The 25054-nt window shown below is 49.3% G+C and overlaps 1 protein-coding gene across 4 annotated transcripts in view; it reads right to left on the bottom strand.

Annotated features, from left to right (window-relative positions):
- The window catches only part of MFHAS1 (multifunctional ROCO family signaling regulator 1), a 44381-nt gene extending 25033 nt beyond the window's left edge, over window positions 1-19348 (bottom strand). For all 4 annotated transcript variants that reach the window (XR_006162985.1, XR_004417935.2, XR_004417936.2 and 1 more), the window contains exon 1: window positions 16128-19348. Coding sequence is in view for 1 of the 4 variants with exons in the window: in XM_033060007.2 (XP_032915898.1) it covers window positions 16128-19308 (3181 nt within the window). In the remaining 3 variants the exon portion in view is untranslated. The remainder of the gene's footprint in view (window positions 1-16127) is intronic.
- Between the last annotated feature and the right edge of the window lie 5706 nt (window positions 19349-25054).

Genomic DNA, 25054 nt, shown 5'->3' with positions numbered 1-25054 from the left:
CTTTCCCTCTTGTGCTCAGGCCACCGTTGCCTTTCCCCCTCGCACCTGGGCCACCCCCGCCGCCGCCTTTCTCCCTTGCACCTAGGCTCACCCTGGTCTGGAGCTGCCCCACCGCCGGGGCCGGGTGGTCCCAGCTTGGCGCTGCCGCCAGGGCCGGGCGGGCTTGATTCGGGGCTGCTGCGGGCTCACACTTCCGGGCTGGCAAATTTCCGAACTTTGTCCATAAATAAGGTGCACCAGACTATAAGGCGCACTTCTGGGTTCGAACAAAAATTTTAGTCAAAAGGGTGCGCCTCATAGTCGTGAAATTACTGTAATTTTTTTCCTTCTGGTCTCAGGGGAAGGTTCCCAAACCTTTCTTCCATCCAAAAAAGTCCAGTTTGGCTGAGCCTTTGAGGCACAAACACATTGCTAAGGAAAAGATGCACACAAGACTCAACTCTTGATTGTTTATTTCAGCACCTCACCCTAGAAAGGCTCCAAGCTGACCACAGAAGCTACTTGTTGAGTTGAATTATTTGCCTATGCAAGCATCAGTTAAGACCTTGCCAAAAACCAGTAATGATTGCCTCAGAGTCTGTAGGGCTACCTCTGGGCACACACATGCTCATTTGAGAAACTACAAACTTCTTGCTTACTCAAGCTCCATGAAAATGTCACCAATGCTGAATCACAGCATGATTCTTCACATGACAGCATAAGTAAGACTCCTTGCCTAAAACTCCTGACAGTACAGGTTCAGGTATGCAGATCTGGCTGGATCTTTTAGTTGGGACAAAGCACACTGGAGTTTCACTCCCAACATAGCCCTCTGGCACCATCATGAACCTGAGCAAAAGCACTTGGAAATGACCAAAGTTCCAGAGTGAGGCTCACATTTGACTCCATTTTCATACACTGAATATTTCTACACAACTGTCCACCATAAGGTTAAAATGATGATAAAGTAAGAAATAAATTCTTACTCAGCAAATTTCTGGAATATTGAGGTCAGCAAGAAAAGGCATCTCTTCCCAACATCCCAGTTGTCTCCTTTGACTCCATCTCAATATGAAAGCAGGCATGGGATGTTTGGAAACAAGTCAGAAGGTTGTAGAAGCAGAGCAGTTAGCTATAATAAAATATGAGTTTGAACCTCCACAGACAAAATTTTAACAAAGGAGTTGGCTTAAAAAAACACCCAAACAAATAAAAACTTCAAAACAAATGAGTAAGAAAGTTTGAAAGCTTACATTACATATTCCTGACACCAAGAGTTAAAGGTGCTCAGCAGGGCATGACTCCACCAGTGCATTTTCCAGGCAGGGATGGCTTAGTCCTGGTCCTAATCATGTACAGTGAAAGATCCATGTATTAAAGTGAAACCAGAGATATGACTAGTTCCCACATAAACTCCCATTGCGTCTTCTACTTTGATGCCAGTCAAACATCTTTCCTATACTGTTGGCCTTGAATTTGGAGGATGAGTGAAGTACTGGGGTGTGCATGTGTGTGTGTTAAAATCCATCACTACTGCCATTCACTCAATCTACAAGATGTTGAAGAAGTTCAGAGCCATCAAAGCTCTGAGCCCCAGAGACCCTCTACTGAGCAGGCAGGGCTTGAGAAAGCTGAGCAGGATTGTAAAGGAGCCCCAACACTGCACTGGCACATGCTCAGCACAAGCAGGCTGCCCTCAGAGCCCTGAAGCTGCCCTGAAGCTGCCCTGAAGCACGGCTGCCTGACTTCACAGAAACAAATTTCTTCTTTCACACTGCAGCCACCACTTAGTGCCCAACCAAAACAGATTTAAGCTGTTCCATAGTAAAAATAACAGTGACCAAGAAACATTATGTTAGATCACGGGAAGGGGAAGCTCTTTTTTGTTCGTTTTTCTAAATTTAGTCACTTTGATACACTGGAGTCATATGGATAAGAGAATTTTCCAAATCTAGTGCATGCATCATTGTCTGAACAAGAGCATGAAAGTCGGATGAAGAAAGCAGCTGTTCAAAAGGAAGATTTAGAGAAGTGCACAGAGAGCTGAAAACTCATCTAATTATGCAATGACTGTAAGTAGGCCTGGTGCTTGCTGCTGACTGACCCCCTGGTTTGGAAACCTGCCACCAAGCACCCTTTGCTTCAGCACATTCAACCCCATCCAGCAGCTCTGCCTATAAAATTGTGGTGGGTTAACCCTGGCTGGATGCCACATGCCCACCAAAGCCACTCTATCACTCCCTTCCTCAATGGGACAGGGAAAATACAATGAAAGGCTCATTGAGAAAAGAACAGGGAGTGATCACTCACCTGTTGCTGTCATGAGCAAAACAGACTTGACTTTGGAAAATTACTTTAAATTTTTTACCGGTCAAATCAGAGAAGGATAATGAGAAATAAACCCAAATCTTAAAACACCTCTGTACTACCCCGTCGTTCTTCCTGGACTCAACTTCACTCCTGACTTTTTTCCTTCTAATTTTGACTACCTCCTCCCTCTCCAGTGGCACAGAGGGTCAGGAACGGGGCCTGCAGTCAGTTCTTCATAAATTGTCTCTGCTACTCCATCCTCTACAGGAAGGACTCCTCACACATTTTCCCTGCTCCAGTGTGGGACCCCTCCCACAGACTGCAGTTCTTCAAGCACTGGGGTCCCCTGTGGGGTAATAAGTCCTGCCAGCAAACCTACTCTAGTGTGGGCTCCTCTCTCCATGGATCCAAGGTCCTATCTGGAGTCTGCTCCAGCACAGGCTTCTCACAGGATTACAGCCTCTTTCAGGCATCTATCTGCTCCAGCTCAATTGTTGCTGCAAAGGATTTTGGTTTTTTCCCCTTCCTTATATGTTATCCCAAAGGTACTACCACCACTGCTGATGGGCTTGGCCTTGGCCAGTGGTGAGTCTGTCTTGGAGCCATCTGGCATTGGCTCTATCAGAGAGATGGGAAGCCTCCAGCAGCTTCTCACAGGAACAAACTCTGTAGGGCCCCACTCCTGCTACTAAAAGCTTGCCGTGCAAACCCAATGCAAAAATACAGCCACACACAGCAAGGGCATAAAAAGCACTGTGCAGACCAGAAAAGGAAAAACAAAATCCTCCATCTCTTCCCCTCACTGCAGTAGCACAGACATATAAAAAGGATAAGTTTGTCCATCTTCCCCTGCCTGGAATGTCCTGGAAATGAGGAGAGGTCCACCTGCTTGCTTCTCTCTGAACACAGCATGCTGGCTTCCTGAAGATACAGTCCAGATGACGCTTCCCCAAGAAAGTCAACCAATCTAAAGGAATATCCATGCCCTTTGGCTACTCCTGCATGCGTCTGCAATTTGCAAGACATCTTCCATAGAGCAGAGCAGCCCAACTGCCACCCTACTGTCACTTCTGCTCCTGTGTGTTCCATCGTGACTAAATCCCCCTGCTAAGGAAGGTCATTGCTCCTACGAGCCACTTACAGCTTCACAGATGAAGAATTACAAAAGTAAGGGGACAACTAAGTTATGTAGCTGCCTCAAGTTCCCCTTTGGTCCCACACAGACAAGGTCGCAGTTGTTCAGCTCTTTTTGGGGAAAAAAAAAAGTAGAATTCTACATAAACAACTTGAACTACAGTAATTTTACGACTATAAGGCGCACCCTTTTGACTAAAATTTTTCCCCAAACCCGGAAGTGCGCCTTATAGTCCGGTGCACCTTATCTGATATACAAAGTTGCGACATTTGCCACCCCGGAAGTGTGAGCCGCAAGCAGGGGCGGTGCCACGGGAGCATTGAGTCACAAGGAGGGGCGGGAGCGGGTAGCCATGGCCCGCAGGAGCTGCGGGGAGGGAGGGAGCTGCCCTGGCTGCACAGGGAGGGAGGGAGCTGCCCTGGCTGCACAGGGAGGGAGGGAGCTGCCCTGGCCCCGGCGCGGGGGGAACGAGGAGCCGCTGGCTGCGGGGGGAGCGAAGCGCTGCCGGGCATGGGAAAGCGGCGGCGCAACCCCTGTGGCCGCGGGAGAGCGGCAGCGGCACAGCCCCTGAGGCTGCAGGAAAGTGGCCACGGCGGCGCTGCCCATGCGGCCACCAGAAAGGGGCAAGAAGCAGCGGCGCTGCCCGCTCGGCCGCCAGAAAGGGGCGAGATGTGGCGGTGCTGCTGCCAACCGTGGGGAAGGGCCGTGCCGCCAAGCCGAGTGAGGACAGGAGTCAGGGCAGCCGAGCCACCGAGCGAGGACGGGGGCCAGGGTGGCTGAGCCGCCGAGCCGAGTGACAGACAGGCAGCAGGGCAGCTCCTCGGAGCCGCGAGGGAGAACAGCATGGCAGCACAACAGAGCCGCGAGGGGGAACGGCACGGCAGGAGCACCGAGCCGAGCAAGGGAACGGCACGGTGGCTCTGTGGAGCTGCGAGGGGGAACAGCACAGCAGCAGCACAGAGCCACAAGGGGGAGGTGGCCCCGCGGCTGTGCCGAGTCTCGCCTGCCGGCATCGGGGGCAGTCAGGAGTGCCAGGGCCCACTGCACAGGGAGGGTGCCTGTGGCTGCCTTTGAAAGCCTACGCCGATCTGTGAAAAATGTTTACAAATTGAGACCCTGCCAGTAAACTCCATGATCGCGGGTTTCCGTTACTAATTCGTTACTTTGTTGCACGCGGCACGGATCTTCGCGGCAAAAAAAGAGTGCGCCTTATAGCCCAGTGCACCTTATGGTCGTGAAATTACTGCACTCTCTACCACACATCACAACAAATACAGCTGCATACATTGAGGATGTAATCCTGAAAAGTGCAAAGATCAGCAATTTGACAGACAATCATGCTACTTCTCTCATAATGTAGTAAAAGAGAATATGTGTACAGACTGGTGAGTTAGACATGATATAAATAGAGAGGATGGAAAGATAAAAATTCAGGTGTCAGGAAGGTCATGAGATGACTGCTTATCAGAATGGATCTTGATCACCAGCCATTACCCCATCTTTTGGCACTTCATTCTTTATTAATCTCAATTTATCTGAGAATTTTAATGAGAGATGAAAATGCAGTTGTTCAGACATCTGCAACAGGAACATTTAGAGTGTAAGACTGATGTCGGCCTCAGAGATTCCTGCCTCTCCATCTTCCACACTGTACAGCCTGTGCATTTCAGCTCTGCACATTGCTAAGTTCTTGCTTTCTAACACTATCTGTTCAGAGAAAAACTGCTTGCCATCCATACCTGACTGCTGCTTTTAGGAAAGAGGCCACAGGGAGTGGACAGAGGTACTAAATAGCCAGCGACAGAGGTACTAAATAGCCAGAAACAGAGTTCCACAACAGCTAGAGATGCAGCAGGGAGTTGCTGCAACATGCAGACTCATGGTCTGTACTGCAGGACAGTTTTGCAGTTCTGCTGTGTCCATCATAAACTTTCAGAAACAGCATGATAAAGATGCCTTTTTCTTCTGCTGCTGCATACCCTCTGTATGTAGCAAGGCAGGGGCATCTTCCTAAATGTGAGAACACTTATTAGCTTTGGGACAAATCAGCGCTTCTAGTTGCCCTCTGCTGCCAACTGTGCACTGATACAGAAGACCCAAACGTACTGCAGATGTCTCTCAAAGTCAAGCAAGGCCAAATTACTGTACACCTTCAATATTTTTCCACTGTGTTGTTTCATGGGGTAGAAGCTGCTAGATGCATTGGAAGCAAATTAGGTCAAGCACCTCTGTCTTAACTCAAACTCTGCGGATTTTGATGCTGTGGAAACCATGGCAAATTAGTTTTTCAGAAAGTTCATAAACAACCCTACCCTGCTGCATGGCAGGATCTGTCCCTTATCAGATACTACTGCTCACTGGGTTTTGCTGGAGAGAAAAACCTGTTAAAATGTAAAGAACATGCTCCAAGAGGAATTCAGCACACAGACTGGGAAGTTACTGTGTACAGATCATTCAAGAAACAAGTCTTAAGTGAAGTGCGCCATAATATTTTATTTTGCTAGGACAAAAGCCTACAATATTAATTTTATCACCAGTCATTTGTGGGCATGAGGCACATAAATCCCTGTCCCATCACTATTGTACCTTTGTTTTGTTCTTGTAACAGGAAGAGACTGAAAAGTCTACAAAAAGTTATGAGTGCCATGAATGAAGGAAGAAGGAGCTTTCCCAGAATGGTACAGGTTCCTTCAGATAATACAAATAAAAATGCTTCTCTAAACTGGAATCTTGGCAAACCTCATCCTAAAACTGGGTAGAAGAGATATCCTGGTATTGCTTTCATGAAGAGTCTTGTGGAAATTTACTTAGACAAACTTGTAAAATCCCACCAATATAAAAGCCCAGCAGAAGTAACCCATCATATCAGCACAATTCAACATATCCTAGATCAACAACAATACAGCTGCTTCCTAGAGTGTTCAAGCACCAAATCCAAGTCAGCACTTGGCAATACAAGGCAGGTCTGAACACACCGAGATTGAACTTTATTTTGTGCTGAAGGTTATTTGCCCTTGGAGTTCTCAGTTTAGTCTGATCTTCACAAAGCGCTCATTTTAATGGACTCCCCAAATGACGCACCTTGCTCACCTCAAAGTTGTTGTTTAATTCATGCAGGGCTTGCCATGCTGAAGTGTCAATTCAAAATTAATGCTACCTTTTGAAGTCTGTAGGCCCTTTTCACACTCATCCCCAAGGAATCCACAGCTAAAACCAGTAAGAAGTATACTCGGTGTACCTTTGGGTAAAGCTCAGAGCTCTTGAAAATGACCACTGGGAAAACAAAAAAAAAACCAACAAAAAAACCCCCAAAGAAACAAAAAAAGCAAACAAAAAACAACCCCCCCAAAAACAAACAAAAAAACTAAACCAACCCCCCCCAAAAAAACCAAACCAACCAACCAACCAAAAAAACTCCAAAAAACAAAAAAACCTCAAAAAAAAGAAAACCCCAAAAACCCAACCAAAGAAGAACAACAACAAAAAAAAACCCCACCAACCCCCCCCCCCCCCAGAAAAAAAAAAATTTCTGAAATTAAGGTCTTGCTTTAAACCACAGCCAACTCCAGCAGGCAAGCACTCCAGCAGTCACAGCTCAGTCTGAGCACAGGCTCCATCCACTGGTCACAGTCACGTCACCCTAATCACCTAATAATAGAACCTGAGTAAGTGTGAAAATATAGTACCACTGACCACATTGGCAACCTGATCAGTGTTACCACCAAGCTTTAGTCAGGAGAATAACACAAGTGCAATATGTCTTCAGCCTCCAGCAGCCTTCTGAGGCAGAACCATAAGCCCTCAAAGGTGGGGACATTCAGTCTATCTGAACATTCCAAATTAAATTTCTAACAAAGCCAACCAGTCTTTTTTTGGTCTTGAACCCCTCCAATCTCAGTTCTTACATGTGGTTCTCCAGAAAGGAATTGCTAGAGGACAAAACTCTCCCAGCTGGTCTAGCTGGAACAAAGGCCACATTCACACAGGTGACCTTGCCATCCAAGACTGTAAAATTCATCCTTGCAACAGCTTCTAAAAACACCATGGCCTCCTCATCCTCTGTATAAGACAGCTCCTTCACACTGTGGCTGGAAGCGTGAATCAGCTCCAGAATCACCAGAATCCCATCAGCTCTCCTGATGTAGGCAAGACCATCATATAACACACCATAGAAGCAGGCTGAGACTCCAGTAACCCAAATGCATTACAGCAATTTCACGACCATAAGGCACACCAGACTGTAAGGAGCACTCCCTGGGAGTCGGCAAATTTCACAACTTTGTAGATCATATAAGGCGCACCAGACTATAAAGGTGCACTTTTTTTTTCCAGCAAGGCTCCGCCCCCAGCTCCCCCTGCGTGGTTGCTGGCCAAGGCCCTGCCTCAACCCGGCAGCTATGGGCCCCCGGGCCCTCCTGTATCCGTCGGGGCCGGGCTATGCCCGCCGCTGCTCTGTGCAGCGTCCTCGGGGCCGGGCTATGCCCGTCACCGCTCCGTGCAGCGTCCCTGGGGCCCCGCTGCTCCGGGAGTTGCCTGGTGCACCAGGTGACCCGATGCCAGTGGGCCCGCCCCGCGCGGGGGACGCCACGATGCCAGCGGCTTTCCCTGCCCCGCGCGGGGGACGCCACGATGCCAGCGGCTTTCCCTGCCCCGCGTGGGCCACCTCCCCGATGCCGGCGGCTTTGCCTCCCCACCCGGGCTGCACCGCCGCCCTTTCTCTCACCCGCGCGGCCACTGCCCCGATGCCGCTGGGCTCGCCCCGGCCTGGTGCTGGCCTGATGCCACTGCCGGGCAAGTTCTGCTCGGCTGGGGACTGTTGCGGGCTTGCACTTCCAGGGTGGCAAATGTCGCAACTTTGTACGTCAGATAAGGTGCATCGGACTACAAGGTGCACTTCCGGGTTCTGGGGAAAATTTTAGTCAAAAGGGTGCACCTTATAGTCGTGAAATTACTGTACTTTCTTAGATACAGTTAAGTTCTTAGCTAGTCAAAAGCACTGAATCATTTTGTTTGCAGCAGAGGAATTTGGTGGTTATAATTCACTCAGTACTTTAGGAACTCCCTTCCCACTCCTTGTCCCTACAAGGAGCTCCCTGAAATAGGCATCCCCAAACTCCAAAGAACCAGAGAAGAGGTGATCTTATTTGGCACCAGCCTGCTTACTCTCACACTTGTCAACATCTGTACGACAAGCACAGGTACCACTAATAAGGAGAGAGAGATAAAAGGACATAACTGATCATCTTGTACTCAACTCCCAGAACACAATTTTCTTTACATATCTACAGAGGTTATTCTTCCTCTATTCACTATGAGGGTGGGGTAAAAAAATTAAGAAGTTGTACACTGATGGCTTCCAAGAATTCAAACCCCACATAGGACTTTCCACTAAATAAACTTCCCCCCTTCTTCCCTGGCAAATTGCTTTCAAGAACCAAAGTAGCCTGAACTGCTACTAGAAATTACTAATTTGAGAGCATGCTGGCTACCACAGCTGCCTGGTTAACACTGCAAAAGCAATGGACACCATAGCATACAGGAAAATTGCCTACCAGATGCACTCTGATTTTTGTTTTTAAACTGATACTGTTTTTTAACATTTCTATCCCTACATCAAGTAACCTTCACATCCCCAAATGACAGCAATGATTCAGCACTGTTGGTGATTTTCCACCATCCTCTCCTGAGATGCATAAGGAATAGGCCCCTGTAATACACCTGTACGTGGATCGTTCACATGTTAAATCTCAACTAAACTTACATGGGAAAACTTTTCCCACTTCAGTGTTTGTAGAAGGGTATCATCTCACCAGATGTGTGAGCACACAAGACAATGCAAATTCATGACACCTGTGTCCACAGCATGCTGAAGCAGCACATAAACCAATCCTCACTTGAGCAACTGACTCCAGAGAGGGGAAAACCTCCATCAACAGTTTACCTCACCCTCACAGTCAGTAGCTTTTAAACGGATCTCACACAATGAAACAAAGAATCACTTGTTACCCAGCAATGGTTTTATAAAGACAAATTTCAGCAACTGTAATAACAAACACAAATTAAAAAAAAGAAAACAAAACAAAAAAAAGTAATGCACTGAAGGCCAAGAACTCCACTTTAATTTCCTAACCAAACCAAAAAGATCCACTCAACCAAATCCAGCATCTCCCTGGTTCAGTGATGGCAGATCAAAGTCCAGAGTCTCAGTGCCCAGAGATGACTCCCATGGGGAACCGGTCAGCGCAAGGCAAGTTGTTAAGGGACAAACCAGAAGAGCTTCCTTGTACCAGAGCTGACACACCAGGAAAGCTTTCTTCTATCAGAAAAGCATAGGAACCTTTTGTGTAAGGAAAAGGATTCTTTCAAGGAAGAAAGAGGATTCCTTCAAGGAGTGTTAAGTATGCATGTTGGCATTCTAATTTCAAGTACAGTAATTTCACGACTATAAGGCACACCCTTTTGACTAAAATTTTGGCCCGAACCTGGAAGTGCGCCTTATAGTCCGGTGTGCCTTATATATGGACAAATTTTGGAAATTTGCCAACCCAGAAGTGTGAGCCGCAAGCCACGGTGGGAGCCAGCAGGGCCACAACTGCCAGGTGCAGGCGGGCCCGTGGCGCCGCGGCTGCTGGGTGCAGGTGGGCGTGCAGTGCGGTGGCTGCCAGGTGCAGGCAAGCCCGGGGGCCCGCGGCGCCGCGGCTGCCGGGCGCAGGCAGAGCCTCGGCCAGCAACCGCACGGGGGGAGCTGGCAGCGGATCCTCGCGGCAAAAAAAAAAGGTGTGCCTTATAGTCCGGTGTGCCTTATATATCTGCAAAAGTTCGGAAATTTGCAGACACCCAGAAGTGCGCCTTATAATCCAGTGTGCATTATAGTCGTGAAATTACTGTAATTTTAGCAAGTTCTATATTAAGAGCTTCAAAATAGAGTCCCCCAAACACACACAATAAAAGGTAACCAGACACTGCAGGACAGCTTTAAGAAGGCAATTAAAAAACCTCAGCCTTCCTTCTGGCATCCACATTTCCTCCTATTCCTGCATTCTACCAAATCAGATTGTCAGGCACAAGCCCAGGTCTGCCCTGACTACTTCAGCTCTCTCCAAAGACTGATTCCCACATCTATATCCCACCATTGACAGTCCCATGGCAGCTATCCATACTGCATACCACACTCTTCCTCTGGTAATTTCTTAGCTTCCTCTAAGACCACAGAAACATTTGCTGTCCCTTTCAAAACGTTGTTTAAATTAGAGGATGCCACAGCCACCAAACAAGAGGACTTCAAATACTGACCTTGCAACACACAGGTTAATATGAAGGAAATCTCTAAAAATCCATGGTGGCACATGGCCTACTACTGTATTTCTATACTGTTACCTACAGCAAGTCACACCAGTGAAGGTTGTCCCTTCAACAGCACAGAAATCAGCTCTAGTCAGTAAATGAAATTATCCATGCTAGAGCCACAGAATTGTATTAGCTTACCTAAGTCCAGCAACCAATCTATGCTCTTCTCCTGAACCACAGGGCCCTGTTCAGCTTCACCCTGCTAAAACACTAATCTTAAAAAAATTAAGATTTTAGTTAAAACTTAGAAGAAACTGGGCTTGAGATAGTTACCTGAAACTTAAATAATTGATTGCCTGTCATTTTATGTTTGCTTAACTGTGCTTGCAATGGGAAAGGATGAAACCAATAAGTAGGTCCAAAGAACACAAACAATTGCAACCAGAAACTCATTCTATGAAAGACTGGAGTTGCCCCAAAAGTCATTTGTATTGTCATCGATAGAAAAGGTTGAGAGTTCAAGGTGAGGAAGACTCACTTTACTTCCTCCTTTTAAGACCCCTCCCCACAAAAACGACCCCCGACTTAATTCAAGAAGCCAACCACACATGCTTAATAGCTATTCAAGCTAATTACCATAGGAAGCGGGGGATGGGAAGGGCTGGTGTTATGAATATGTATTTGTTTGAACCTTTTGTCAATAAATAGACTCTGTGATCACCTGTAATTTTGCAGTGTGTATTAGTGGGTTACCCCACGCTGCTGCCCAGCGCTGAATAAACATTCACTTTCTAATTTTAAATTGTTAGAGAGTCTTGTCTGTCACAGTTGAGTATCAGTATTAGACCAATACTCAAATTTTGGTAAATCACTGCCACCCAGACCATCTACATCCAAAGCTCACATGGTGCTGAAACGTTGTCTGTCTCCAATTATGCCACAGTACTCTGCTGAAGCCGCAGCCTGCAGGATAGTGTGACAACAGCCCCAAACCAGGCATAGCATCTACTCTGAAAGTCAAGCAAAAAAGACTCCACCTGCAAACAGGGAAAATAGAAGGCTGCCTAATGCTAGCATTAGACTCTGTAATAAGCAGGTGTTGCTGTACTGCAATTGTTTATGAAAAAAAACCCCAGCTACTTAAAGCATGACTACAAAGTGGAATTAGATATCTGAGATGAGCTTTTCACAGGGCAGCAGCTCAGATTTTGAAGCAATTTCCTTAGCCCTTCTGGCAAAATCAGTCTCACTTGCTCTTGCCTCACTTTGCCTGGGGTGATTTGACAGCATGACACACCATAGGATCTTCCACCTGTTTCCTGGCTCCATCCCAGACATCAAGGGAGATCATGACAGCTTTTGACTCCAACATAGGGCTGGTGAGCATGGTTTACTTTGAATCATGAGTAAGGTAGCCTAGTTAGCCCTGCTCTAGCCCGAGAGACTTACAGGTGAACAACACTGTAGTACCTGCATCTGTACTCCTTCAGGTGACTGGCAGTATAATCCCCGCTTCTGTTCACCCTCAATGTGGGAGACAGGCAGAGTAGAGGCTTGTGATCTCCTCCCTGCTCTGATACCTTAAGAAGGGGATAGCAAGGCAGGCGCCAGATGTGCACTTTCTCTCCACAGGAGACCTCTTGCTAGTCCTCCAGAACCTTTCAAAGCTCCCCAATAGCTCTGGAGCATCCTTCTGGACAGGGACTGCTAGGCTCACACTGTATCTTTGCCCATGGCTTTCTATTTGTTGTAATGTTTTCACTCTGTGAAAATCCACATCACGTTATCTTACTTGTGTGACAGCATTTTGTCCATCTTCTGTGGACACAAACACGGGCTGTCTTATGTCTACACTCATACAGTCCCTTCACAAGGCAAAAATAAAGGAAAACCACCTGTCAAACATCAGAAGAATCATGCATAGGATATTAGGACACTTTATACAAAAGAGAGTCTGGAAGAGCCCATGGTGACCCAGACCCAGCCTAGCACAGAGCAAGGGGAAACAGCCAGTTAGCAGGTGCATATGAATGCAAGCTTGGAAAATCCAGTCAGATTTGTCCAAACAAATCATATGTGTCTACTATCAGACAGATGGCAAACCACCTCCATCCCCAATCCCAAGTCACTTAATAGCTTACAGGACACGAATAACCTAAAAGCACTTCAGTCCAGGAGCTAAAAGAACATCACATACAAATGAGAGCATTTCACAATGCCTGTGATGACCCAACTGAGGTCTGACTGTCTTGGTGTTTGAACCATTCCTGCTGGTCACTCAAAGAGGGATATGACTTTCTTAGCCTGGTAGGGACATTTTTATTTATATATAGTGCAAATGTAAAAGGAAAAAAAACAATTAAACACACTGAGTTTTTATCAGTCAAGTGGATGACTGCAGCCTCAAAGCACACTGAGATTCCAGCTCAGATACCAAGTCAGTTACTATTTCACCCAGCTACAAAACTGTTTCAAACAAAAAACGTCCCTAAAGGGACCATAACAAGGCATTTTTATGTCACTTTTATTCACTATTTGCAATAAACCCTCAGAAAACGGAATCCAGAATCTCAATTTTATATAACCATTTCTATGCACAGTACCCCTATTCCTAGAATATTTCTGTGTGTATTATCAATGGAAGCTATAGTGTGCAGGACAGAGAGGAAAGGGGAGGAAAAGCAAAGATTAATCCTCAACTCATGAACTCCCTTTTTAGAGGGGATTCTAATAAATTGTTTGGATGACCAAAGAACATACCATCAGTTTCATGAATGATGACACAGATTGCACAATCACACAGAGAGCCAGACTTCACTTCCATTTTTGAGCACAAATTTGGCAGTGTCTACAGAGAAATATTTCCCTTATTAAGGTCAACTGGATGCAAAGCACTTCTTCAGTGCCGTCCTAAAAAGCCCACAAACCTATTTAAATATTAGGAGCACTTCAATTGCCAGGGACTTCCAGTGAAAGAGCTTGAAAAGAAACACAGACATCTCTCTCACTACATATTTTCCTAACATTAGACCCCTCTCTTTCCTACACCTTGTCAAAACCACGATTCACTTGCATGACAGCAGTCTTGGCAGCATGACTTAAACATGAAAGCCTCCTGATGAACAAAACGGTGAGGAAAAAAAATCTTGAGCTCCATGATGGCCATTCAGGGGTTCCTAAAGAGTCTTTTATTCATAAAGCAAGGAATATTTTAGATTAAATGCAGACATACAGGCCTCCCAAGTCAAATCACACTTCACATTTTTCATATAGTCCAGATCAAATGTGGGCTAGATTTAGGCATCATCCATGACAAGAAGCAAATTTCTCAATAAATTAATTTAATTATTCTTCAGCATTTCCACAGATCAGCCTTGCCACACAAACACGTTTGTCTGCTGTTCTCCCAGCTAGAGTCACACAGTATTCATGTTTAAGAGAGTCATTCGCTGCCCCAAGGCAGTGTCACACCTGGGATGCTATCCTATGCCCCTGACAGCAAAGACTGAATTCCCTGCTGGAGCACCTCAAATATGCTGCAACCCCCTTTCCACAGGCAGCATCACCCAGGTGTCATTCAGAGACCTGGCACACAAGCCCCAGTTCCTCCCATGCTCAGCACACTGCTTACCTGTGCCTTCCTTTCCCAGCACACCTGGCCTGGCTCCCAAGCGAGAGTAGTCCTTTCCCACCTCTAGGGAAACATATGTGGCACAGCCACATCCAAAGGAAAAGGCCCTTCACCTGCTCTGACCATCACTGGGGTCAGCAAGAACACCAACTGCCTGCACAGAGTCTGGCTCCTCTTCAGATTTCCCCTTTAAAGCATCATCTATTCACAGGAAGAAAAGGGACAGCCACAAAACATTCACCAGTTAAAAAGAAATAAAGGAGATACATGACTGGAGACTGAAATTCACAAGATAAATCTTCAATAGGTGTCCATCACACCATCACCCTGCACATCCACATCTGCTGTCTTGACTAATCTTGGCGGGTTGGTTTTTTTCAGTTTCCAGGGGGTTTTTTTGGTTTTTTTTTTTTTTGGAAAGCAGATCACATTGCCCTGCACACCAGGTCAACAGCAAGGTATCACTCAGCATGTCTCACAGCATGGGTTCACACCCCACCCGCCTCCAGTCCAATGGCTCTTAGGTAAGTGAGCAGTTAGAGGGAGACACATTTGATGGAGCCATGACTCATGCTGAGGAGCAAACTGCATCTCCTTATTGTAAACATCCAGAGGAAAAAACTAAACCAACAAAACACAAGAAACCAAACCCTAAAACAACCCCAAAACCCCCACACCTTATTCATCACATTTACTTAAGAACAAATTCAGTACCACTACATGCTTTAAGTCAAATCATGCTATAGTTTCCTGGACAATATCAGGCTACCTCTTAATAATGTTCACATAACACACCTGTAACAAGGTTGTTAAAATACAGATTTCTGAGCATTGCTCACAGTCCAGAGCACGTTTTGATTTCATGCAGATTTACACATCAAAGCACCTTTCCCATGGAAACCTGCAAGCCACAGAGCAAACCCAAGTGGAGTAGGGAGGACAGTAGTTGGGGAGACAGTGACAGCTTTAAAAAGCACCACAACCAGTCACGCTCCAGAGGAGAAAGGTTATGCTTTTTCCATTTGAGAAAGGGAGAGGAAGGAAAATAAAATGCTCTTGAGAACAGCTCCAAAAAGCACAGTCTGGGAATCACTTCTAGGTGAGACACTTAAAAAAGATGGAGTATCCCTCTCTCTTCAGGGAGGAATGCTTCCCACTAGAGAGAGGGCTCAGAGGAGGCTCAGAGGAAGCTCAGAGAAAGCTCTTTTTACACAGGGCTATGGAGACCAACACACCCATTATCTACCAGGAGGAACTTTCCTGCATTCAAAGAGTCTGCAGCATAGGTCAGGTTTTGGGGGTGGAGGGTTGAAGGAGGGTTGGGGGACACCTGCAATGTTTTAGCTATCTCTATTCATGTTTACAAATAGCTCCAAGGAAGCAGGAGCTGTAGGGTAAAAGGAATTAGGGGGGAAAAAAAGCCAAACACCAGAGTCCTATTCAAAGGAATCAAAACAAGGAAGACAGGTCAGATTTTTCAGCAATGGCACCACCAACTCTCAGGGCCAAAACCCAAAAAGCAGAGAGAAGAGGCACAGACAAAGGGGGATGTTAACCCCCCTCCTCTCAAAATAGGGTTATTTTAAGCCTGTCTCCTTGGAGCTACCCTAATATTTTCTCTCATGACTCAAACCACCAGGGAAAGGAGTTACAGCAGAAAAGAGAAAAAAAAATTAAAAAAAAAAAAAAAGAAACAGAGCTAGGGTAGGGATGACCTCATAAGATACCTTTCTAGAAGGGGCAAAGATCCAGAAGAGATGAAATGCAAACTGGACTGTGCCTTACCTGGAAAAGTGTGTGGATTGGGTGACCCTCTTTTAAGGCACTTTGAACAGAGGACATGCACAGTGTAGTACAGGCCCGGCCATTCCTGGAGCAGGACATTCAGTTCTTCCACTAAAGGCGTAATAGCTTGCCAAGCTGTCCAGATATTTGGTAGGGACGCATGACTAGCAATAGACAGAGTGTCTGGCTGCAGCACGCCCCTGGCAGGCCGGTAACTCACCACCACAGGCACCTTTCCCCGGTAGGCATAAATCTGGTATTTGCCATCTGAGCGTTGAACCACATGGCTGTTAATCTGGACACTGTAGCGTGCAAACAAGCCGGGTGGGAAAATGAATGGAAAGCTATATTCAATCTGCAGCTGCTCAACCACAAACGACTGTCCACTCAGATTGGTGCCATTGATCCATGCCTCTGCATGGGGCACCTCATTTTTTACATAGCAGGGAAACTTGTACCAAGCAGCTGTCCCATTTAAGGGTTTGCATTTGGGTTTGTTGACACAGTAACATAGCCCCATCTTCTCCAGCAGCTCCAGAATGAGTTGCAGATCCTCCCGAGTCTGGACATGGGGCTTAAGAAGGAGACGGATAACATGGGCAGGAAGGAGGCCATGCAGCAAGAAGCCCTCCACATAATGATGGAGCTGAGTGGTCCTCAGTTCGTCAATCTGGGTGTCGCTGAGCAGTTTCTGGAGCAGCACGGTGGCATCCCGCTGGCAAAAGACATTGAGGATGTCTATGAGCCGTGGCAGGTTGTGGAACACATACTCCCGCAAGGTGAGATGCTCCTCAAAGTAGAGCAGCTTTCCACTCTCGTGCAGGTAGGACAGGGCACTCTGGAGCCGATCCTCCGTCAGGCCTGCCTGCAAGCCCAGCCGGGCAGAGTCCCACCAGCTAAGCCACAACTGCTGAGCTTGAGGCTGGAAGTGCAGCTCCTCCAGCACTTGCCAGGACTTAGGCAACACCCGGTGCAGGTTTGGGAAGATATCCCGGTGCTCAGCCATCGAGAGCAGCTTGTCCCGCAGGCGACGCAGCTGGCAGTGGTCCAGGCAGCTGAAAGGTAGCACTGGAGAGAGGATCTGTGGGCGGTGGTTCAGAAGATACTGAAACTGGGCTTTCTTTCGCCGTAAGTTCTTGTCTGAGACTCTGTAAAAGGCAGCATGCGGACTGGAGCAACGCAGGTCAAAGTCCTGTCCCAAAGCCTCATCCACCTGCTGGACTAAGTTCTGGAGTCCCTCAGCATCCCTCTTCTCCTGCTGAGCAATCTGGTGATGGATGTCCAGGCACTTCTCTTCCAACTCACGCTCCGCACAGAGGTCAGCATGGGTTCCCACCATGCACACTACAGCATGGGGCACCTTGGAACTGAGCCAGTGTAAGAAATAGCCCACAGAGGGGTAGAAGTGCTGAGGGATGTAGGCACTCAAATTCACCACCAGCACATACAAGGCTCCAGGGGAGAGGAAGAAAGACTGGATCACATCATAGCTTGGGTCCCCCGCCAGCTCATACACAATAAATGTCAGGCCCCTCTCTGCATCTGCTGTCCAGTCCATCACCTCAATGCCCTTACTGCCTCCTGATAGTCCTAGTCCCAGTGATACTCGGGGAGCATTGGGTGGCAGTGACGGTGCAGGGCATGTTGTGTCCCCTTTTGCTCGGCAAGAGGGCACATGAGAAGGGATATCCTGCCGCTCAGCAGGGAGACGTTCCACCTGCTGCATGACAGGTACCGGAGTTGAGAAATTGTCTTGAGGCTCCGGAAAGGGGCAGCACCCAACTGTCACCCTTTCAATGTCCTGCTGTTGCCCAGGAAACCCTCTGTGCTGGGTGTTCTCTGCCTCTAGTCTTCCCACATCCTCTCTTTGCTCATTTTCCTCCATGAGACGCTGTCTCAGCAGGGTCTTTCCTGCATCCTTTAGGCCCATGAGGACTAATTTGAGGCGAGGTTTGAGGGCAGGCTGGGAGTGCGCCAGCTCCTGCTGGTAAGCTGCGATGTAGGGGATGCCTTTCATGCACACCTCATAGGGGGGCTGAATGAGGGGGTTGTCTTTGATCTTCCACAGGGTGACACGGGAAAGCTGCCCGAAGCCCTCAGGCAGGATGGCGATCTGGTTGCCTTGCAGGACCAGTTCCTCTAGGCTGTGGAGGAGCACGATGGAGTCAGGCAGGTAGCGGATGTGGTTGTTGTCCAGCCAGAGAGTCCGGAGCTGGTGGAGCTGAGAGAGGTGAGAGGGCAGCATGGTGAGCTGGTTGCGGCTCAGGTAGAGCTCCTCCAGACTGGGCAGCGCCAAGATGGCAGAGGGGAACTCCCCCAGCAGGTTGGATGAGAGGTTCAACATCTTGAGTCGCTGCAGTCTGCCAAAATCAGCGGGCAGCACCTGCAGCTGGTTGCCGTCCAGCATGAGGCTCTCGAGGACATTCAGCTGGCAGAGACCCTCGGGCAGAGATGCCAGCCCGGTGCCGCTGAGCCAGAGGATCTTGAGGCGGCGGAGGGCAGCGATGCCCTCGGGCAGGGCCCTGAGGTGCCGGTTACCGGAACAGTCAAGCTCCTCCAGGGCGGCCAGCTCCAGCAGCGGGGCAGGGAAGGAGGGCAGCAGGTTGTGGTCGACGTCTAGGGTGCGGAGATGCCGCAGACGGCCCAGGCCCTCGGGCAGGCGGCGCAGGCGGTTGAAGCTGAGGTCGAGCTCCTCGAGGCATCCCAGCTCGGCGAGGCGAGGGGGCAGCCCCGGGCCCTCGGCGCCCAGTTCGTTGTGGCTGAGGCTGAGCTTGCGCAGGCCCCGCAGCCCGGCCAGCGCCCCGCCGTCCCCCAGGCCCCGCAGCCGGTTGTGGCTGAGGTCGAGCTCGGCCAGACGGCCCAGGTGGCGCAGGGCGGCCGCGGGTAGGTGGCCCAGCCGGTTGCGCCGCAAGCTGAGCACCCGCAGCCCACTCAGGGCGGCGCCTACCTCCTCGGGCAGCTCCTCCAACCCCCGCCCGCTCAGGTTCAGCGCCTCCAGCTCCCCCAGCGCCGCCGCCGCCAGGGACGGGCGGCGAGGAGCGGCGGCACCAGGGGACGGCGGTGGCCCCATTGGTGGCCCTGCGTCCGGCTCGGGCTCGCCGGGGCCATCCCGCAGCTTCCGAGCGCGCAGGGCGGCGTCGCGCCACAGCTGCACTGCCTTCGGGGGCTCCGTCTGAGCCATGGCCGGGGCAGCGGGCCCCCGCCCCGCCCCGCCCCACCCGACCCTACCTGCTGCTGCTGCTGCTGCTGCTGCTACTGCTGCTAGCCATGGGCGCGGCCACGCCGCGCGTCGCCGCCGCCGCGACGGGCTCGGGACTCCCCGCGGCTCGCGCCGGCCCTGCCGCCGCGCCGCCCCGTGCACGTACTGCCGCCGCTGCCACCGCCTCGCCGGGGGCGGGACGCGGTCACGGCCCGGCCCCGGCAGCGCCGCACCGCCCCCGCACCGGGGAGAGCCGTCACCACCTCTGGGGGACCACCCCGCCCCTGCCTGCCGGGCACTGATCCCTTCTCTCCGGGTAGAAAGGTCCGTGTGCTGTTCTCAGACTCCCGGTTTGCGGCTCCTACCCCCAGCAGCGTCCAAGAGAGCGGCCCTTCGAGTGCCCCGGTTGGGTGAGCCCGCCTGGCCCTCGAGGCGGTGGGGCAGCAGCGGTGGAGGTGGCGTTGCCGACACTTCCCCGGGACCCCGGTGTGTGACCACCGCCGCCTCCGGGTCTCGCCCTGCACCTGGGCTCGCCGAGAACTTTGCGAGCCGCCCGACTCATCATGGAGTTACGGCAAAAGCGGTGTCATTTTTATTCGAGGCAAGGGCTGATTTTTCATCCAGCCCTGCAAGAAACCGAGGTTAGCCTTTCTTCCCATTCAGTAAATGTTCTTCCGTGTTGAGGGAATGCGAAAACCTGCAGCCCTCTGTTAATCGGAGCAACTCCGCCGCCTTCCTGCTGTGCTTTGTTTCCTGTGCTACATCCATTGGCCAGACCCTAAACACTGCCTTCTTCAGGTTCCTCAGTCAAGCTTTGCTCCAGGGGGTCTGAGAAATAGGCGTGAAAATTTCCACCTCTGCTACCGACAGGGAATAGAGCCCCTTTACAGTGGAGCTGCGAATCAGGCTGACGGAGGCTGTGGGCGCTCAGCTTTGCCAAGATGCGTGATCTTACCCTTACAAATGTCAGCGATGTACCACGGCCAAAAATTCACGGATTTTTAAACGTCAATGTCTTTGTTCGGCACTGGACACTGCAGTATGGTTTGGGGGCTGTCATGCTTCCTTTCACCGTGGAAGCAACCTTTCACCTTGTTGTAACAGCTACCATTCAAGCTATTACTTCAGACACATGAAAAGGGGAAAAAAAAAAAAAAAGGATTTGAAATGAAAAGTAGCAGGGCAACCAGGTTCACAGCCTTTATTGTCTTCCTTGACAATAAATTGTCTTCCTTGCCTCACAAGAATGACATCTTTCCTTTTGGGTAGCCCCATGCATCTAACTGTGCCTGGAGAGGAGAGAGCTGAAGCAACTTCGTGTGGAGCTATAGTCACTGTACTAAATTACTAAATTTATAAATTACTAAAACTACTAAAGATTGCTAGGGCTCAGATTCAGTTTCTGTCTTTCTCGTCATTAGCAGACAAGCAGGGATAAAATAATTTTTCAGGCCCTCTGAGTTCTAGCAAACCTTCACCAGGTTTCTGCTAAATGCCTGAGAATGACATGACCCTGTCTAAGGAAAATCTTCCGGTCTTGGCTGGTAAAGCCAGACAAAGGACAGGGAGGAAAGTCCACGCTGAAAGAAAGTGTGGCTGTATGCAGGTAAAACTCATCTCCAAGCAGAAATCTGCTGGCCCAAAACCAGCACAGGCAGTCCTGGGGGCTGGGCTCATGTTTTGGCTCTAGGGCCACTGCTCGACTTCTGCTGGAGAACAGGTATGCAGGGATACTCTTGATCCATGAGGCTCTGCTGAGAGTCTAAACCTGGGAATAAAATTCTTCCAGATCCTGGCCCTGGGAAACAGAAATATTTCATGGCCTCTTGCTAAATTGTGCCCATCGAAAACTAGTTTCCAAACTTGTACAGTAATTTCACGAATACAAGCCACACCACTTTGACTAAAATTTTGGTGGAAACCCGGAAGTGCGGCTAATACTCAGGGGCGGCTAATATGTGAATAATTTTCTGACATTTACAACCCCAGACGTGCCAGCCAGAGTGCCGAGCCAAGCACCTGCCAGTAAAAGCCGGCATTTCGCAATTGTTACAGTGTTACCATGTTGCCCTGGCTCCCTGCAGGCAGCACGGGGGGCGGGGAGAGAGGCGGGAGAGCTCTCTTCTTCCCTCCTCTGCTGCAGCCCAGGGGAGGAGGGGGCGGGGGGGGCGCCGCCATTGCCGCGGCCCGGGGAGGAGAGGGGGGGGCCGCGCTGTCATTGCCGCGGCCCGGGGAGGTAGGGGGAAGTGCGCGCCGCCATTGCCGCGGTTCGGGGAGCCGACGGGAGCCCCGCACAGCCATTGCTGTGGCCTGGGGAGGCGGGTGGAAGTGCGCGCCGCCATTGCCGCGGCTCCGGGAGCCGATGGGAGCCCCACGCAGCCATTGCCGCGGCCCGGGGAGGAGGCGGGGTGCTCTGTCCGCGCCCGCCGCCGGCGCCACGGGCGCGGGAAAGCTCCGTCCCCACCCGCCGCCGCTGCCGTAGGAGCAGGGGAAGCTCCGTCCCTGCCTGCCACCGCAGGGCAGCGCCGACCCGGGGTGACCGAGCCCAGTGGCAGCGGCGGGTGGCCCTGAGCGGCAGCACCGGGCTGGGCCACCTGGCCCCGTCAGCGGCCCCTAGCGGGCCGAGCCTGCACAGCCTTAGCTCAGCCAGTAAACCCCGCCCTCCCGCGGTTCTGTTACTAATTGCACGCGGGTCCTCGCTGCGAACGACAGAGCGGCTTATATTCGGGTGCGGCTTATCTATGGACAAAAACCGAAATATTTGCCAACACCCAGAGATGCGGCTTATACTCAATGCGGCTTGTATTCGTGAATTTACTGTACTCATTTATTTTCAGAGCATCCCTGCAGTGAGTCAGTACATCTTTTATTTGGGCTAACCCAGTTTTTGTGTCTTTGCTTTTCTGAAGGTCACGTGAGCCCTTCTCTGTGCTTCAAAAGGAGCACTCTCCTTACCCATTTCTAAAGTGGCACACTCAATTCTTACCACGGAAAGAGTAATTTTCTTCTCCCACCCTCTTGCCCACTAGCTCTTGTTGAAATGAAACCAGCCCTCTACATGCAAAACCACTCAACCTGTTGCTATCAAAATCCCATTTTTAAATCAAGACAGTGTTTCCAGAAACAAAAGATATCTGCAGGGAAATTTTACCCTAACTTCAAATTTGCAGCAAATTTTCTTCTTTCCAATGCCTTGTGCAGGTAAGGACAGCAAAAGCAGCATCATTATTGAGGGTCACCCACACTGTGATTCCTGTGGGTACTGCAGATCCTCTCTGAGGCCAGGGCAGGCTTCCAGTTGCTATATGACCTGCAGCAAGTGTAACTCAAAAGGCTGCCACTGCATTATCCTCTTGTTTCCCATGGGAAAACTGGAGGAGTTCCTCCACTGGGGATGCTTCAAGCAGCTGTGAGGCTCAGCCAGGTGAAAAACACCAGGGAGAGAAATGCTTACGTCCGTCTGCCTGCTATTAGAGGTCATAGCCTTTATTAAACATATCTTTCTGGTAGCATGCAAGGACAGGCAGGGTAAGTTTTTTCACTAAGCAGGGAAAGTTTTGACTGTCAAGCTTCCTTGCATATCAAAATATGCAAAGCAGCAGGAGCCAATACCATCACAGTGAAGAGAGGGAGAAGTCATGCAGCACTACTCAAACTTCGATAAGCTCCTGTAGGTGATGAATGAAGCTAAGGCAGAAGAAATGATGAAATGATAAACAGCATGCTGACACAAAGACATCCCCAGTGCTGTTTGAAGGTTGTCCCAAGAGGAAAGCTCTGGTGCTTTCCTATGAACCTTACACTTTATCCCACTATGCCTGCATGAGTGTGCAAATCTGTGATGGTGTTAGACAGGGATGATTTCTCTTGGCTTTTTCAACACATTCACCACAGTTAAAGCTGCCAGTAGGGCATGAGATAAGTAGTTCCCAGGGAAAAGGAAGATTTTATTTCTCAGAAAATGTGGCTTCTGGTACAGACCTAGTTGATCCCATATCTTTCCATCTTCTTAGGCAGAGGAGACATACTTTTCCGAACATGACTTCCTAATTTCCTCTCAATTTACTCATCAGTTTACTAGAGGTCGATTAAACATGAGCATCAGCATGCTGGATGCTGGTTTTGGAGTAATTTCCTAATTTTTGGAGGTTAAAAATACTCAGAAACCACACCAAACCCCTCTCTTGCTGCTCAGGATCAGCTGGGACTTACAGCCAGGTGGCTGTAAAATTCCCAGGAAAGCTATAAAGCATTTTATTTAAAAAAAAAATAAAAAATCAATCCTATTTCAGTGGGTTCCATTATATGTCAGAATTGCATTTGCAGTTATTAATTTTAAATAGTAGTCCTGCAGTGTCCTGTTGATGGAATTTAATTATTTAGATGAAATCTGAAGTGCTTTCACTTTACTGAGGTTTGCACCTGCATCATTAATAAGATTTTTATGTAAAGCACCTTCCTCCCGGGTCAGGCAAAAGGCCCTGAGTAATCAACAGTATTTTAGAGTCTGACTCTGGCCCTTGCAGGATAAGAGGTGCAAATGTAACCAGGTGCTTGTGACAGGACATGCACTTAAATCAGCTCAACAGAAACTGCTGTGGCAAGTGGGTGCAGGGCGTCCTGTGGGCCAGTGCAAAGCTCACAGGCTCTGGCACCAGCACAAAGCGAGGCTGGCAGGGCCTTGGGAGACTGAAAACCCTCTGCTCCACCTGACACATAGCCCAGTTGTTAAAAACCCCAGTGTTATAAGTAACATTTAGTTACTGTATGTTGTGGGTTAAAGTTTGTTAATTTTCAAGTTGACTGTTACAATGTTGTAGTTCTGGGGAGAAGGTTTGTTCTTTTTGAGGGGAGACGATTGAATTGTAATGAATTTGCTAATGTTTGTTAAAGGTTTAAAGGGGCCCAGGATGTGGTGTGGATTTCAGAGGGGAGTAGTGACACCTTGGGGGTGAAGTCAGCGCGGTGAGCTGTGATTGGTGGGGGGAGTATTCCAATCATTCGATGCTCTGAGAGAATGATTGGACAGGAGTGAACCCCACTAAGAGCCAATGAAAGCCCTGAGGACAGACCAATCACCAGGAGGATCCAAATCCCACCAATGCTGGATCAGGGCCAGGTTATAAAAAGGAGTGTTGGGCGATTGCCAAGGTCCTCCTTGGGAGCTTGTTTCCTGAGAGTGCGTGGTGTGTGAGGGGTTTGACATACTGTAATGTTTTTCTGGCTTGCTGTGGGGGGACTCAAGCTTATCCTGGGTACTTTCAATAAAGGAGTGCTGGTTTTTGCGAGAGAGTCTGTGCTCCGTTTTTAACAACCCTGTGGCTCTCGGATAAAGACCGTGGCCTCGTCCAAAACACCAGGGTCCTGGTTTGGCACCAGTTAAAGAAGTCCTGTTTCCAGGGGCTCAGTGGTTGTCTGGGGGACAAGCAATGGGTTGACTGACTGCTTTCAAAGATCCTTCACATATTCCTTCTCAACCTTAAGTAGGAATCCCATGATTTTGCCCAGAACTGCATTCTTCACGCTATTTTACCCACCATTTCTGCAGGAGTGCTACGAATCTACCCCAAAGCTTACCAAACCATATAGAAATGGTGACAGCAGCTCTTGAAGGGATTCTGGAAATGTTTTGGGCAGGATAAAGAGAAGGGCTGGGGTGAACAGCACTGCTGTTTGCCTCAGCCCTCTGTAGGGGAGCAGTAGGACTGTACATGTGGGGCAGGAAGAC

This window comes from Catharus ustulatus, chromosome 5 (genome assembly GCF_009819885.2).
Source record: "Catharus ustulatus isolate bCatUst1 chromosome 5, bCatUst1.pri.v2, whole genome shotgun sequence".
NCBI classification, from domain to species: Eukaryota; Metazoa; Chordata; class Aves; order Passeriformes; family Turdidae; genus Catharus; species Catharus ustulatus.
Note: the sequence above shows the minus strand (reverse complement) of the source record. Positions and strands in the feature narration are given on the sequence as shown.